The sequence below is a fragment of the Salvelinus fontinalis genome, chromosome 12 (genome assembly GCF_029448725.1).
Source record: "Salvelinus fontinalis isolate EN_2023a chromosome 12, ASM2944872v1, whole genome shotgun sequence".
Classification (NCBI taxonomy): Eukaryota; Metazoa; Chordata; class Actinopteri; order Salmoniformes; family Salmonidae; genus Salvelinus; species Salvelinus fontinalis.
The window spans coordinates 12,924,686-12,938,441 of record NC_074676.1 but is presented as its reverse complement, the minus strand read 5'-3'; the positions used below and the strand labels follow the sequence as shown (position 1 = coordinate 12,938,441).

At 43.1% G+C, this 13,756-nt stretch overlaps 1 protein-coding gene across 1 annotated transcript in view; it reads left to right on the top strand.

Annotated features, from left to right (window-relative positions):
* The window catches only part of LOC129866827 (protein arginine N-methyltransferase 8-like), a 36,326-nt gene that overhangs the window by 11,203 nt on the left and 11,367 nt on the right, over positions 1-13,756 (top strand). The window contains exons 4-7 of the mRNA XM_055939759.1: positions 3,244-3,307; positions 8,961-9,103; positions 9,330-9,417; positions 10,877-10,992. Coding sequence (XP_055795734.1) covers positions 3,244-3,307; positions 8,961-9,103; positions 9,330-9,417; positions 10,877-10,992 — 411 coding nt within the window. The remainder of the gene's footprint in view (positions 1-3,243; positions 3,308-8,960; positions 9,104-9,329; positions 9,418-10,876; positions 10,993-13,756) is intronic.

Here is a 13,756-nt window from a genome sequence, read left to right as displayed (position 1 = left end):
GTCTTCGGCAAAGGGAGAAATCAGTGCCAATTAGTGTGAGCTGACACACACACGCACACACACACACACACATACTCACAGGCTACACATTATCGATGGCATTCTCTCCTCTACATGCCATTTTACAGCAGGCCAGGCCTGGGGGAACAGATGTGTGTGGCCAGTGGTGGCAGGCTGGCAGCTGACTGATTACCATGGGCACTGCTACTAATGGGCTGTAGAGGTCCAGCTGTGGCCAGGTTGACACCTCCAGAACAGCAATGCACAGAGAAGGCAGGCCACAGCTGTGTCCTACCCCGGCTTAACCAAGGGCTCCAGCATTAGCCAGCTTCACCCTGTCGCCCTGTCCTCTCTGTTTTCCGGAGAATAAATGGGTGGTGTAGAGCATGAATCACCTCGTACAGCTCAGAGATACTTGCAGGGTTGGGGAGTAACTGATTACATGTCTTCGATTACATGTAAACTGGTCACAAAAAAACTGTAATAAATGACATTACCAGCAAAAATATTGTCATCAGATTAGAGATACTTTTGAAAAACAAGATGATTACTTCTTGGATCACTTTTAAATTCAGAAAGGATGTTTGCAAAAAGTACATTATGACAACTTTGTGTTTTCTCAATGACATTCAATTCATCATTGAAAAAACACACAAGTTTGTTCCACCTGAGCGAGTCTGACCAGATGTCAGAGACAACTATGATGACACACCAAATGCGTTTGATGGATCCTTTTTGTCTTCTTGTAATGGCTCTTAAGGGGAAAGTAATCCAAAAAAGTAACTAAAAAGTAATCAGATTCCATTAATGAGTTTCAGTAATCCAAGTTACATTGCTGATAACATTTTTTCAGGTAACTAGTAACTGTAAGAGATTACATTTACTTACCCTGGACACAAGCCCATAGTGGGAGTTATTTAGCGTACATGGGAGTAGAAGTCTATACCTGCAGAATCCTGACACTTTCAAGGTTTAATATTGATCAGTATTTATTTTTTTATTTCACCTTTATTTAGCCAAGTAAGCTAGTTGAGAACAAGTTCTCATTTACAACTGCGACCTGGCCAAGATAAAGCAAAGCAGTGTGTCACAAACAGCAACACAGAGTTACACATGGAATAAACAAACATACAGTCAATAATACAATAGAAAAAGTCTATATACAGTGTGTGCAAATGAGGTAGGATAAGGGAGGTAAGGCAATAAATAGGCCACATTGGCGAAATAATTACATTATGACAATTAAACACTGGAGTGATAGATGTGAAGAAGATGAATGTGCAAGTAGAGATACTGAGGTGCAAAGGAGCAAAAATAAATAAATAACAGTATGGGTATGAGGTAGTTGGATGGGCTATTTACAGATGGGCTATGTACAGGTGCAGTGATCTGTGAGCTGCTCTGACAGCTGGTGCTTAAAGTTAGTGAGGGAGATATGAGTCTCCAGCTTCAGTGATTTTTGCAGTTCGTTTCAGTCATTGGCAGCAGAGAACTGGAAGGAAAGGCGGCCAAAGGAGGAATTGGCTTTGGGGGTGACCAGTGAAATATACCTGCTGGAGCACGTGCTACAGGTGGGTGCTGCTATGGTGACCAGTGAGCTGAAATAAGGCGGGGCTTTACCTATCAAAGACTTATAGATGACCTGGAGCCAGTGGGTTTGGCGGCGAATATGAAGCGAGGGCCAGCCAACGAGAGCGTACAGGCCGCAGTGGTGGGTAGTATATGGGGCTTTGGTGACAGAACGGATGGCACTGGGATAGACTGCATCCAATTTGCTGAGTAGAGTATTGGAGGCTATTTTGTAAATGACATCGCCAAAGTCAAGGATCGGTAGGATAGTCAGTTTTACGAGGGTATGTTTGGCAGCATGAGTGAAGGATGCTTTGTTGCAAAATAGGAAGCCAATTCTAGATTTAATTTTGGATTGGAGATGCTTAATGTGAGTCTGGAAGGAGAGTTTACAGTCTAACCAGACACCTAGGTATTTGTAATTGTCCTCATTTTTAGTTGTCCACATAAGTCAGAACCGTCCAGAAGTATACAGAATGGTGTCGTCTGCGTAGAGATGGATCAGAAAAATCACCAGCAGCAAGAGCGACATCATTGATACAGAGAAGAGAGTCGGCCCGAGAATTGGGTTGGCACCCCCATAGAGACTGCCAGAGGTCCGGACAACAGGCCCCCCGATTTGACACACTGTACTCTATCTGAGACGTAGTTGTTCTGAGTACTCTATCTGAGATGTTTTTGTGCTGGTCAAGAGCAGTCAGGTCTGGAGAGAACCAAGGGCTATATCTATTTCTGGTTCTACATTTTTTTGAATGGGGCCTGCTTATTTAAGATGGTGAGGAAAACACTTTTAAAGAATAACCAGGCATCCTCTAGTGATGGAATGAGGTAAATATCCTTCCCGGATACCCGGGCCAGGTCGATTAGAAAGGCCTGCTTGCTGAAGTGTTTTAGGGAGCGTTTGACAGTGATGAGGGCTGGTCGTTTGACCACGGACCCAGTGCACACGGCATGACTGTGTCCCTGCTTTATTCATGTGAAGGCTTTCAATTGGATTATCTAAAGTTGATAGAGGAGTGTCTTTATTATATAAAAACTTCTTTATTGTATAAAAACGAAATTTTTGTCAGTTCAATAAATCAAGCATATTGGAAGTGCAGTGGGCACAGTTAGGCACTCCTGGTGGGGTTCCAGTCTATGGGCCTCGGGCCCGTAAAGTGTGGCCATTGTGAAATCCAGACAGGACGGCAAAGCACCACTGACATGGGGCGAGCTGCTTTTTTTATACAGGCGCCTATCTCGCTGTGCTCTCTCTGTGTGTGTGTGTTCGTGTCAGTGTGCCTTGTGAGTGTGTCTGTGTTAAAGGGAGAAAGAGAGAGAGCGAGAGAGAGGAATAAAAGAGAGAGAGTGAGTGGGCGAGAGGTTCTTCAGGTCCTGCTTCCATTGGGAGGACTGCGGGCAGGCGACTTGTGAATAACCTGTACTTGGCCCATTACCTGAAGTACGCAGCTCTGACAGCTGGGCACAGGAATGGACAGACTGTTATATTCTTTGTTTCTTTAACTCTACTGAAGAACACTTCAAGTTCTGGACTCCCAGTGCTAACTACCGTCTCAGAACCCACCTGGTTGGACATAGTTAGAGAGTGGCATATTCAAGCATCTCTTTACTTTGGTGATCACTGGTATTAGTGGCAAAATGTTTGAAATTATTTTTGTTTTGCTTTTTCCCCAGATTGAATGTTCCAGTATATCGGAATACTCTGAGAAAATCATCAAGTCTAACCACCTGGACAGTGGTAAGAGCTGAAGGTCTTTCTTATTCACTGTGCCTATTCACTATTCTCCTCAGAGATGCAGTACAACAGGGATGGGTGGTAGAGTGTCTGAAAGGGGAGGATTCACCAAGAACATGGGAAGTTGTCTTTCTGTGTGCGATAGGTTAATTTAAAACATAATATGAAGGTAACCTCTATTCTCACTTATGTGTAGAACGGTCATATTTTATAGGGGAACAACAACGCATTCATGCAAAATGGTCACTCAGCTATCAAATCAAATCAAATGTATTTATATAGACCTTCTTACATCAGCTGATGTCACAAAGTGCTGTACAGAAACCCAGCCTAAAACCCAAAACAGCTAGCAATGTAGGTGTAGAAGCACGGTGGCTAGGAAAAACTCCCTAGAAAGGCCAGAACCTAGGAATAAACCTAGAGAGGAACTAGGCTCCGAGGGGTGGCCAGTCCTCTTCTGGCCGTGCCGGGTGGAGATTATAACAGAACATGGCCAAGATGTTCAAATGTTCATAGATGACCAGCAGGGTCAAATAATAATAATCACAGTGGTTATAGAGGGTGCAACAGGTCAGCGCCTCAGGAGTAAATGTCAGTTGGCTTTTCATAGCCGATCATTCAGAGTATCTCTACCGCTCCTGGTGTCTCTAGAGAGTTGAAACAGCAGGTATGGGACAGGTAGCACGTCCGGTGAACAGGTCAAGGTTCCTTAGCCGCAGGCAGAACAGTTGAAACTGGAGCAGCAGCACAACCAGGTGCACTGGGGACAGCAACGAGTCATCAGGCCAGGTAGTCCTGAGGCATGGTCCTAGGGCTCAGGTCCTCCGAGAGAGAGAAAGAAAGAAAGAAAGAAAGAAAGAGAGAAAAATAATTAGAGAGAACATACTTAAATTCACACAGGACACCGGATAAGAGGAGAAATACTCCCGATAACAGTCTGACCCTAGCCCCCCGACACAAACTATTGCAGCATAAATACTGGAGCCTGAGACAGGAGGGGTCGGGAGACACTGTGGCCCCGTCCGACAATACCCCCGGACAGGGCCAAACAGGCAGGATATAACCCCACCCACTTTGCCAAAGCACAGCCCCCACACCACTAGAGGGATATCTTCAACCACCAACTTACCATCCTGAGACAAGGCCGAGTATAGCCCACGAAGATCTCCCCCACAGCACAAATCCAAGGGGGGCGCCAACAGCTGACAGCTTTGCTAAGTTGCGATTTAAGCGCTCACAAAATAATAGCAGCATAAACAAATTGGCACCAGCAAGGGGGGGGGGCTAAGTGTTCATTTCATGCTGACAAATACTTCCTTTCTTGGAGGAACTGTATTCAATTACTTCCAGTAGGAGAACAAAAGTGATTGTCGCCAACTCATCTCAGCCAGAGTGAGATTCCGCTCGTTTTCTTTAACCTCCAGTTGAGCTGATTTACATGAGAACACTAAGGGCTGGCTCTGCATAGGGATAGCTGGCACTCGGATACCATAATATATGATGTAATGAGTGCTCACCACTAAAAGTGTGTCTGAGATCTTTTGTCAGTGTTCGTATGTGACAATGGCGTCACGGCCAAATAATAGAGTGACACATCGGTAACACTTTACCTAAAGGGGGTATACATAAGACATTCATAACATCTTTATGAAACCAGTCATAACACCTTTGAGTGTGGCAGTATCATTCATTATAATGTGGTACTTACTTTACATTTGGTCTCTACCAGACATCAAATACACTGAGAAAGTCAAAGCGTACCCAAAAGCACTTCAGCCCAACTTGAACAAAAAGGGGACTTGATTATCCCCAAAAAGCTTCCCTAACCACAGGATACTTCAACAGGTGACTATGCCAGCAGCATACCACCCTGCATCCCACTGCTGGCCTGCCTCTGAAACTAAGCAGGGTAGGTCCTGGTCAGTCCCTGGATGGGAGACCAGATGCTGCTTGCTGTAAATGGTGTTAAAATTCCAATCCCAATACCCCAAGGCATTGATGGGAACATTGCTCTGCGTAGGGTGCCCCCTTTTGGATGGGATGTTAAACGGGTGTCCTGACTCTCTGTGGTCACAAAAAAATCCCATGGTGCTTATCGTAAAAGTAGGGTTGTCATCCCCGGTGGCCTGGCTAAATTCCTAACCTGGCCACATTATCATCCCCCTCATTCCTAATTGGCATATATCACTCCTCACCTGATAGATGATGTGTAGTGAGCATTCTGGTGTAAATCGGTTGCCATGCATCACCCAAGTGGGTGCTACACATTGGAGGTGGATGAGGTGAGCTTCCCCCTTAATTTGCAATGTGTTTGGGTGTCTCAAAATCGCTATACATGTCCAATCAATTAATTATCCCAGAGAAAAGAAAAGGAGCTCTGCATAGATCTGTGTATATTGAAACAGACAGGCTTGCATTTCAGTAAGAGGCTTTCATGAGAGAACGAAAGAGTCATTGCTTTGATCAGAGCTAACAAGGTTGTGATTATGTCATTTGCAAGGACAAGCACACCTACTGTACAGATTATTTCAGGTAAACATGTGAAAAAAGCCAGATGGTTCTTTTGTTGTTTGTCAACTGTTGCGATACATTTTGGACAGTGCGCTAGAGTTGTTTGTCTCGGTGTTAGAATGATTTGGGGTGTAGGGTTAGGGGTAGAGGGTAAGGGTCAGCTGGTATGATTAGAAGGTTTCGGGTAAAGGGTTAGAGCAGAGTTTCCTAAACTTGGTCCTCGGGACCCCAAGGGGTGCACGTTTTGTTTTTTGCCCTAGCACTACACAGCTGATTCAAATGATTCATCAAAGCTTGATGATTAGTTGATTATTTGAATCAGCTGTGTAGTGCTAAGGCAAAAACCAAAATGTGCACTCCCTGGGGTCCCGAGGACCGAGTTAAGGAAACCCTGGATTAGAGTTATGGTTGGTTCAATTCAGCCAATTCAGGAAGTAAACTGAAATTCCAATATCAATTCTAAATTTCCTCATTGCCAACAATGAGAAAAAAATCTGAATTGGAATTTCAGTGTACTTCCTACATTGAAATGGAATTGGGTTAGGTTTAGGGTTAAGGGTTAAAGGATTAGGGTTAAGGTTTAGAGGGTTAGGGTTTAGAAGAGACCGGTATAGCTCCCCCTGCAGGAGCAATTCACATGGGTGATCCTGCTGGCCCAAATCATGGGGGACCGGTGGGAAGAGGGCCTTGTTGAGAATGGGCACATGACACTGGGCACAGTGATCTGGGACAAACACCGACATTACATTGGGGTGAATAATAGGCTCAATAGTGAAGCATGTGAGTTACTAGTCAGTATCAGGTTTTGAATTAAACACTCTTGGCATTTTCTCAACCAGATTCACCTGGAATGCTTTCCAACAGTCTTGAAGGAGTTCCCACATAAGCTGAGCACTTATTGGCTGCTTTTCCTTCACTCTGCGGTCCAACTCATCCCAAACCATCTCAATTGGGTTGAGGTCGGGTGATTGTGGAAGCCAGGTCATCTGATGCAGCACTCCATCACACTCCTTCTTGGTCAAATAGCCCTTACACAACCTGGAGGTTTGTTGGGCCATTGTCCTGTTGAAAACAAATGATAGTGCCACTAAGCGCAAACCAGATGGGATTGTATATCGCTGTAAAATGCTATGGTAGCCATGCTGGTTAAGTGTGCCTTGAATTCTGAATAAATCACCGACAGTGTCACCAGCAAAGCACACACACACCATCACACCTCCTCCTCCATGCTTCACAGTCAGAACCACACATGCAGAGATCATCCGTTCACCTACTCTGCGTCTCACAAAGACACGGCGTTTGGAACCAAAAATCTCATATTTGGACTCATCAGACCAAAGGACAGATTTCCACCGGTCTAATGTCCATTGCTCATGTTTCTTGGACCGAAGCAAGTCTATTCTTCTTATTGGTGTCCTTTAGTAGTTTCTTGGCAGCAATTCGTCCATGAAGGCCTGATTCACACAGTTGATTTTGAGATATGTCTGTTACTTGAGCTCTGTGAAGCATTTATTTGGTCTGCAATTTCTGAGGCTGGTAACTAATGAACTTATCCTCTGCAGCAGAGGTAACTCTGGGGCTTCCCTTCCTGTGGCGGTCCTCACGCTAACATCCCACATATCCCAGAGAGGTTTAAGAAGGAAAGAAATTCCACAAATGAAATTTTAACAAGGCACACCTGTTAATTGAAATGCATTCCAGGTGACTACCTCATGACGCTGGTTGAGAGAATGCCAAGAGTGTACAAAGCTGTCATCAAGGCAAAGGGTGGCTACTTTGAAGAATCTCAAATATAACACTTTTTTGGTGACTACATGATTCCATATGTGTAAATTTCGACCATACATTTTTGAACGGTAGTGTACTTAATGAGTATATACTGCATACTATTAGTTAATTTTTGTATACTGTAAACGAACGGTATCCTTTCAGTTGAGAGTACTAGCACATGTCTACTGGAAGTTGATGCTGTTGCTATGCAACTTCATGCTAGCTTGTTAGCGTAAGAAATTACTAGCTAGACATCTTACGACTTCATTAGCAATGTCCATTGAGAATGCACAACGACTATACCACTTAGCTACGTTAGCTAAGCTAAGCTAATTTGAATAATCATATCAATAAATGTTTTCCTCCATCTGTATTTGATATTTCATTATTTGTATCCATTCCTATGTTAATCCCTAAATGGCTCATCAGCATGCGATGCACTGTATGTGGCTTGAGACAGACATACACAACTATGTAATAGTTCATATACTGGCAAGTTTGATGTATTAGTATCCACCTAACATTAGGTAGCTAGCTAATATACATACATACAAGCATCTGCTGTAATGATATGCTATGCAGTTTAAGGCTAGTAGTGTAGCTAACAAATAATCAGCCAACATAACATGTAACATAATATATTTGAAAAGTAATTACTTTTTTATTTAATTGCTCAACATTTTCTTAACATTTGTAATAATTAGTTAAAGCAATTAATATTTACATTTTGTATTTACATTTGTATCATCTCTCATTGGACTTTCTTCAAATCTGCAAATGTTGCGAAGCCATGCCCATTTTCTTGAAGAATTGCATTATGGGGCCTAAAAGCACAGCAATAGTGTCCACTGCTTGTATATTTCGAAATTTGGCGAATTTAGTATGACATCCGGAAACTTTTGGCATACTAACTATATCCATACTATGACCAATAGTACTCAATACATTTTTAGAAAAACAGAATAACTTTACACGCATAAAAACTGTGGATGGAAACGTGCTAAATTATTAGAATCTTTCTGTATGAATGTATCTTCCCAGCTAGCAAATACTTTTCTGAGAACCATGTTTCTTACAGCTTGGGTAGAGCATGTTGTTCTTTGCTTATTTTGCATACAACCTTCCCACAACTTTCTGGATTAAAATAAAATAGAAATTGGTCATGTTCTAGGAATGTTCTCCAACTGGTTTGACATTGAGCATGTTCTCAAATTGTTCAGAACACTTTAAGAAAGTAAGTTGAGACCCCGATTGAGTTAGAAGCAGAGCTTAAGTGATGGTGTTCTGTGCTGTGGTGTTGACCTCCTATGTACTCTTCACATAGACCTAATATGATTGGCTCCATGGTAATGGTGTGTTATGGTATGTCTTGCAGTTATTACTATCTTCAGGGGCAAGGTGGAGGAGGTGGAGCTGCCAGTGGAGAAGGTTGACATCATCATCTCAGAGTGGATGGGCTACTGTCTCTTCTACGAGTCCATGCTTAATACCGTCATCTTTGCAAGGGACAAGTGGCTGGTAGGCGTGTTTGTGTGTGTGTGCGTTCATATGTGTGCGTGCACATGCATTAACCAGACATGCTAGCAGAACGAACAACGCTCAAACCTCACAGACTTAACCAGGGATGAAAACCATAACCTGGCCCGGTGTTTGGTTCTTCTCACATGCAGCACAGCTGATAAATGACATGTCTTGTGTGCAGGATTGATTGCAGGGTGTTTTTTCCTCCCCATATTTTACACAGAAACCCGGCGGTCTGATGTTTCCCGACCGCGCTGCGCTGTATGTGGTGGCCATCGAGGACAGGCAGTACAAGGACTTCAAAATCCACTGTGAGTGTGTTTGTGTGTGTGTATGTTTAGTTGGCCCTGGGCCCTCACATAAGTCCTGCTGCCCCTAACTCGCTCTTTATTCCCAGGGTGGATCTTATCTGGCTTATGTTTCTGCTTCGCTAATAGACCGTGAATGTAGAACAACCATAGCAGCACATGCAAAAAAAAGACACACACACACACACACACACACACACACACACACATTAGTGTTGGTGCATTTTAACTTTTCAAAGACATAAGTGATGATTTATCTGATATTACAATTCAACAAGCCTCTCCATTTCTGTGCTAGCCCACACTAAAGCTCTCCTGGAGGATTTGGTGGAATTATTCATCTTCATTTCAGCACAGAGACCAGAGACACAAGCCATGGCAGCAGAACAGAGGACAAGAAGCAGAAGCAATACACGCACCAACTCCACATACACACTGACACAACTAGGGAATTACACACCATGAGACAGAGCTCCTTAGGCTTACAGAAACCCAGGCCACATGACTGAGCCCTGAAGAGAAGTCCAGCTAGTGCTGTTTCACTCTTTAGGGAAAGCTTTGAGAAAAGATAGAAGACGATTGGGGCACATTGTCCATGTTGGGCCCAGTCTGGTTCCAACAAACAAATGCTTATACTGTAGATGCCTTTTGGGAAGGGATGGCATGCTGGATCACTTAGTGCTCTAAAATAATGTTCTGTCGTCCTGAGAGAATTTTGTTGTTGTATTCATTAGGGCATACCATAGCAAAACATTTTGCAATAGAAAATGGAATTAGCATTTCTTGTTCTTGCCTTGCCTTCCCGTTTCAGTCCATTTTCTTATGTTTAATGCTTAAGGAATATGACCTAGGACTAGACTACTTCAGTTTTAGGGCATGAGAATGCACATCAACAGCTGAGGTGCGACCTGCTCATTATTCCTTCCTTCTCCTATCGTTAAACTTAAGTGGTTCCACTTTAATGGGACACAGTAGAGATGCTTACACACACACACTATCCTATCTTAAAGATGCACTTCGGGATCTAAAATTATACAAACATTTGACAGTCCATCTTTAAGTACTGTGGCCATGCATAATCCATGATCAGTTAGCCTGAGGAGAAAATATATTAGGGAAGAGAAGGAGAATCTCTCTGTTTACTGCCATGCACTGCACTGCAGTGATGGTTAGCCGGCAAAGTGCAACAGAGTCTAAGGAAGCTGTCTACCCGACCTTATAGAAGGGCAAAGAAATACTGTAAATCCGACCTAGAGAGGGGGGAATACAAATGTTTTTGAAATGCCCCTCAATTCCCTGTTTAGTCCACTACTTTAGACCAGAGTCGTTGGGCCCTGGTCAGCTACATAGGGATTAGGGTGCCATATTGGATAGACACAATGTATTCCTCCTTCTCTAGGGAGGACTTATGTAATAGCCCTTCTTCCACAAAGGTGTTCCATAATGCGCTGTGTTTCCACAGGGTGGGAGAATGTGTATGGCTTTGACATGACCTGCATCCGTAACGTGGCCTTGAAGGAGCCCCTGGTGGACATAGTGGACCCCAAACATGTGGTCACCAACTCTTGCCTGATCAAGGTCAGCTATGTCTTCACTTCACGTTTGTGTGTGTGTGTGTGTGTGTGTGTGTGTGTGTGTGTGTGTGTGTGTGTGTGTGTGTGTGTGTGTGTGTGTGTGTGTGTGTGTGTGTGTGTGTGTGTGTGTGTGCGTGTGTGCGTGCGTGCGTGCGTGCGTGCGTGCGTGCGTGCGTGTACAGTGGCAAGAAAACGTATGTGAACCCTTTGGAATTACCTGTATTTCTGCATAAATGAGTCCTAAAATTTGATCTGATCTTCATCTTAGTCACAACAATAGACAAACAAAGTGTGCTTAAACTAATAACACACAAATTATTGTATTTTTCTTGTCTATGTTGAATACATCATTTAAACATTCACAGTGTAGTTTGGAAAAAGTAGGTGAACCCTTGGATTGTCCCTATGATTGTTCAAAAGGGGTCCCCCACCCATCTCTTCTACTGTTGCTCTCCTCTGCTGTCACCCGGCATCCGGCGAACTGTCGTGTGGTCCTGAACAGAACTACAGAGCTCACTCTGCTTCCACTCGCTCTGGAAGATGTTTACTTGAAGATAGGCTATCCAGTGTAGTCGGAGGTTCTCAGTTGTGATGAGAGTAGTAGAATACGTTGGTTTGAAGAGTAGTAGAATGGTCCCACTTAAATTCTCTTTTCTAGATACTTTACTTAGGACAGCAAATCAGCCACACCAGTGATTGTCCGGGAGGTGACGTTATTGTCTCTACCTCGTGTTGAGATTTCAGAGTTCAAACCATTTCGGACGTGAGTTGCAGCTAAAACGTCTCTCTGGTCTGATATCTTAATTCTTAACACACCGTTTTATGCAGTTCAGTCAAAAGTGGCGGTTCGTGAGGCTGAAACGCTCTCTGACCTCACTCAAGGGGCGGTGACTGCTCACTTGTACAAAGTTATAGAAACAATTTCCTCTTATAGTTTCTAAGATCACATCCCTCTCTTAACAAAAACACTTTCATCATTTTTCATATTTCATACACAACGTAAAGGATGGAGACTTCGTACATATAGTGTATTTACTTTTCAAGTTACAGTATTTCCTTTATAACATTTTGAATGACATCACAAAATAACAACCGAAATTACATTATTATTCTTTAGGTCGCCTCTGACCATTCCCCAGTATTCGCTTTAAAAGGCACATTCCTTTAAAGGCACATTCCTGTGTGAATTTGGAGTGGGAGATAGCTTAAAAATTCTAATCCTTGATTTACTACAACAGGGTGTGAACTGTCAACCCCCCCCCCCCCCCCCCTTTACAGAGGGGTCATCCACTGTAAAGCTGATCTGACCCATCTGGATCCTCACAGGACAGTCATGACACTGTCTATAGACACTATTACATGCATATATATATATATACAGTAACGGTCAAATGTTTGGACACATCTACAGTTGAAGTCGGAAGTTAACATACACATTAGCCAAATACATTTAAACTCAGTTTTCACAACTCCTGACATTTAATCCTAGTAAAAATTCCCTGAAATGTCAGAATAATAGGAGAGAGAATGATTTATTTCAGCTTTTATTTCTTTCATCACATTCCCAGTGGGTCAGACGTTTACATACACTCAATGAGTATTTGAGTATTACCTTTCAATTGTTTAACTTGGGTCAAACATTTCGATAGCCTTCCACAAGCTTCCCACAATAAGTTGGGTGAATTTTGGCCCATTACTCCAGACAGAGCTGGTGTAACTGAGTCAGTTTTGTAGGTCTCCTTGCTCGCACACACTTTTTCAGTTCTGCCCACAAAGTTTCCATAGGATTGAGGTCAGGGCTTTGTGATGGCCACTCCAATACCTTGACTTTGTTGTCCTTAAGTAATTTTGCCACAACTTTGGAAGTGTGCTTGGGGTCATTGTCCATTTGAAAGACCCATTTGCGACCAAGCTTTAACTTCCTGACTGATGTCTTGAGATGTTGCTATATATCCATTGCTATATATCCACATAATTTTCTTCCCTCATGAAGCCATCTATTTTGTGAAGTGCACCAGTCCCTCCTGTAGCAAAGCACCCCCACAACATGATGCTGCCACCCCCGTGTTTCATGGTTGGGATGGTGTTCTTCGGCTTGCAAGCATCCCCGTTTTCTCCAAACATAACGATGGTCATTATGGCCAAAAAAGTTATATTTTTGTTTCATCAGACCAGAGGACATTTCTCCAAAAAGTACAATCTTTGTCCCCATGTGCAGTTGCAAACCGTAGTCTGGCTTTTTTATGGCGGTTTTGGAGCAGTGGCTTCTTCCTTGCTGGTTTCAGGGTATGTCGATATAGGACTCATTTTACTGTCGATATAGATACTTTTGTACCTGTTTCCTCCATCAGCTTCACAAGGTCCTTTGCTGTTGTTCTGGGATTGACTTACACTTTTCACACCAAAGTAAGTTCATCTCTAGGAGACAGAACGTGTCTGAGAGGTATGATGACTGCGTGGTCGCATGGTGTTTATACTTGCGTGCTATTACATGTACAGATGAACGTGGTACCTTCAGGCGTTTGGAAATTGCTCCCAAGGATGAACCAGACTTGTGGAAGTCTACAATTTTTTTCTGAGGTCTTAGCTGATTTATTTTGATTTTCCCATGATGTCAAGCAAAGAGGCACTGAGTTTGAAGGTAAGCCTTGAAATACATCCACAGGTACACCTCCAATTGACTCAAATGATGTCAATTAGCCTATCAGAAGCTTCTAAAGCCATGACATAATTTTCTGGAATTTTCCGTTAAGTCAACTTAGTGTATG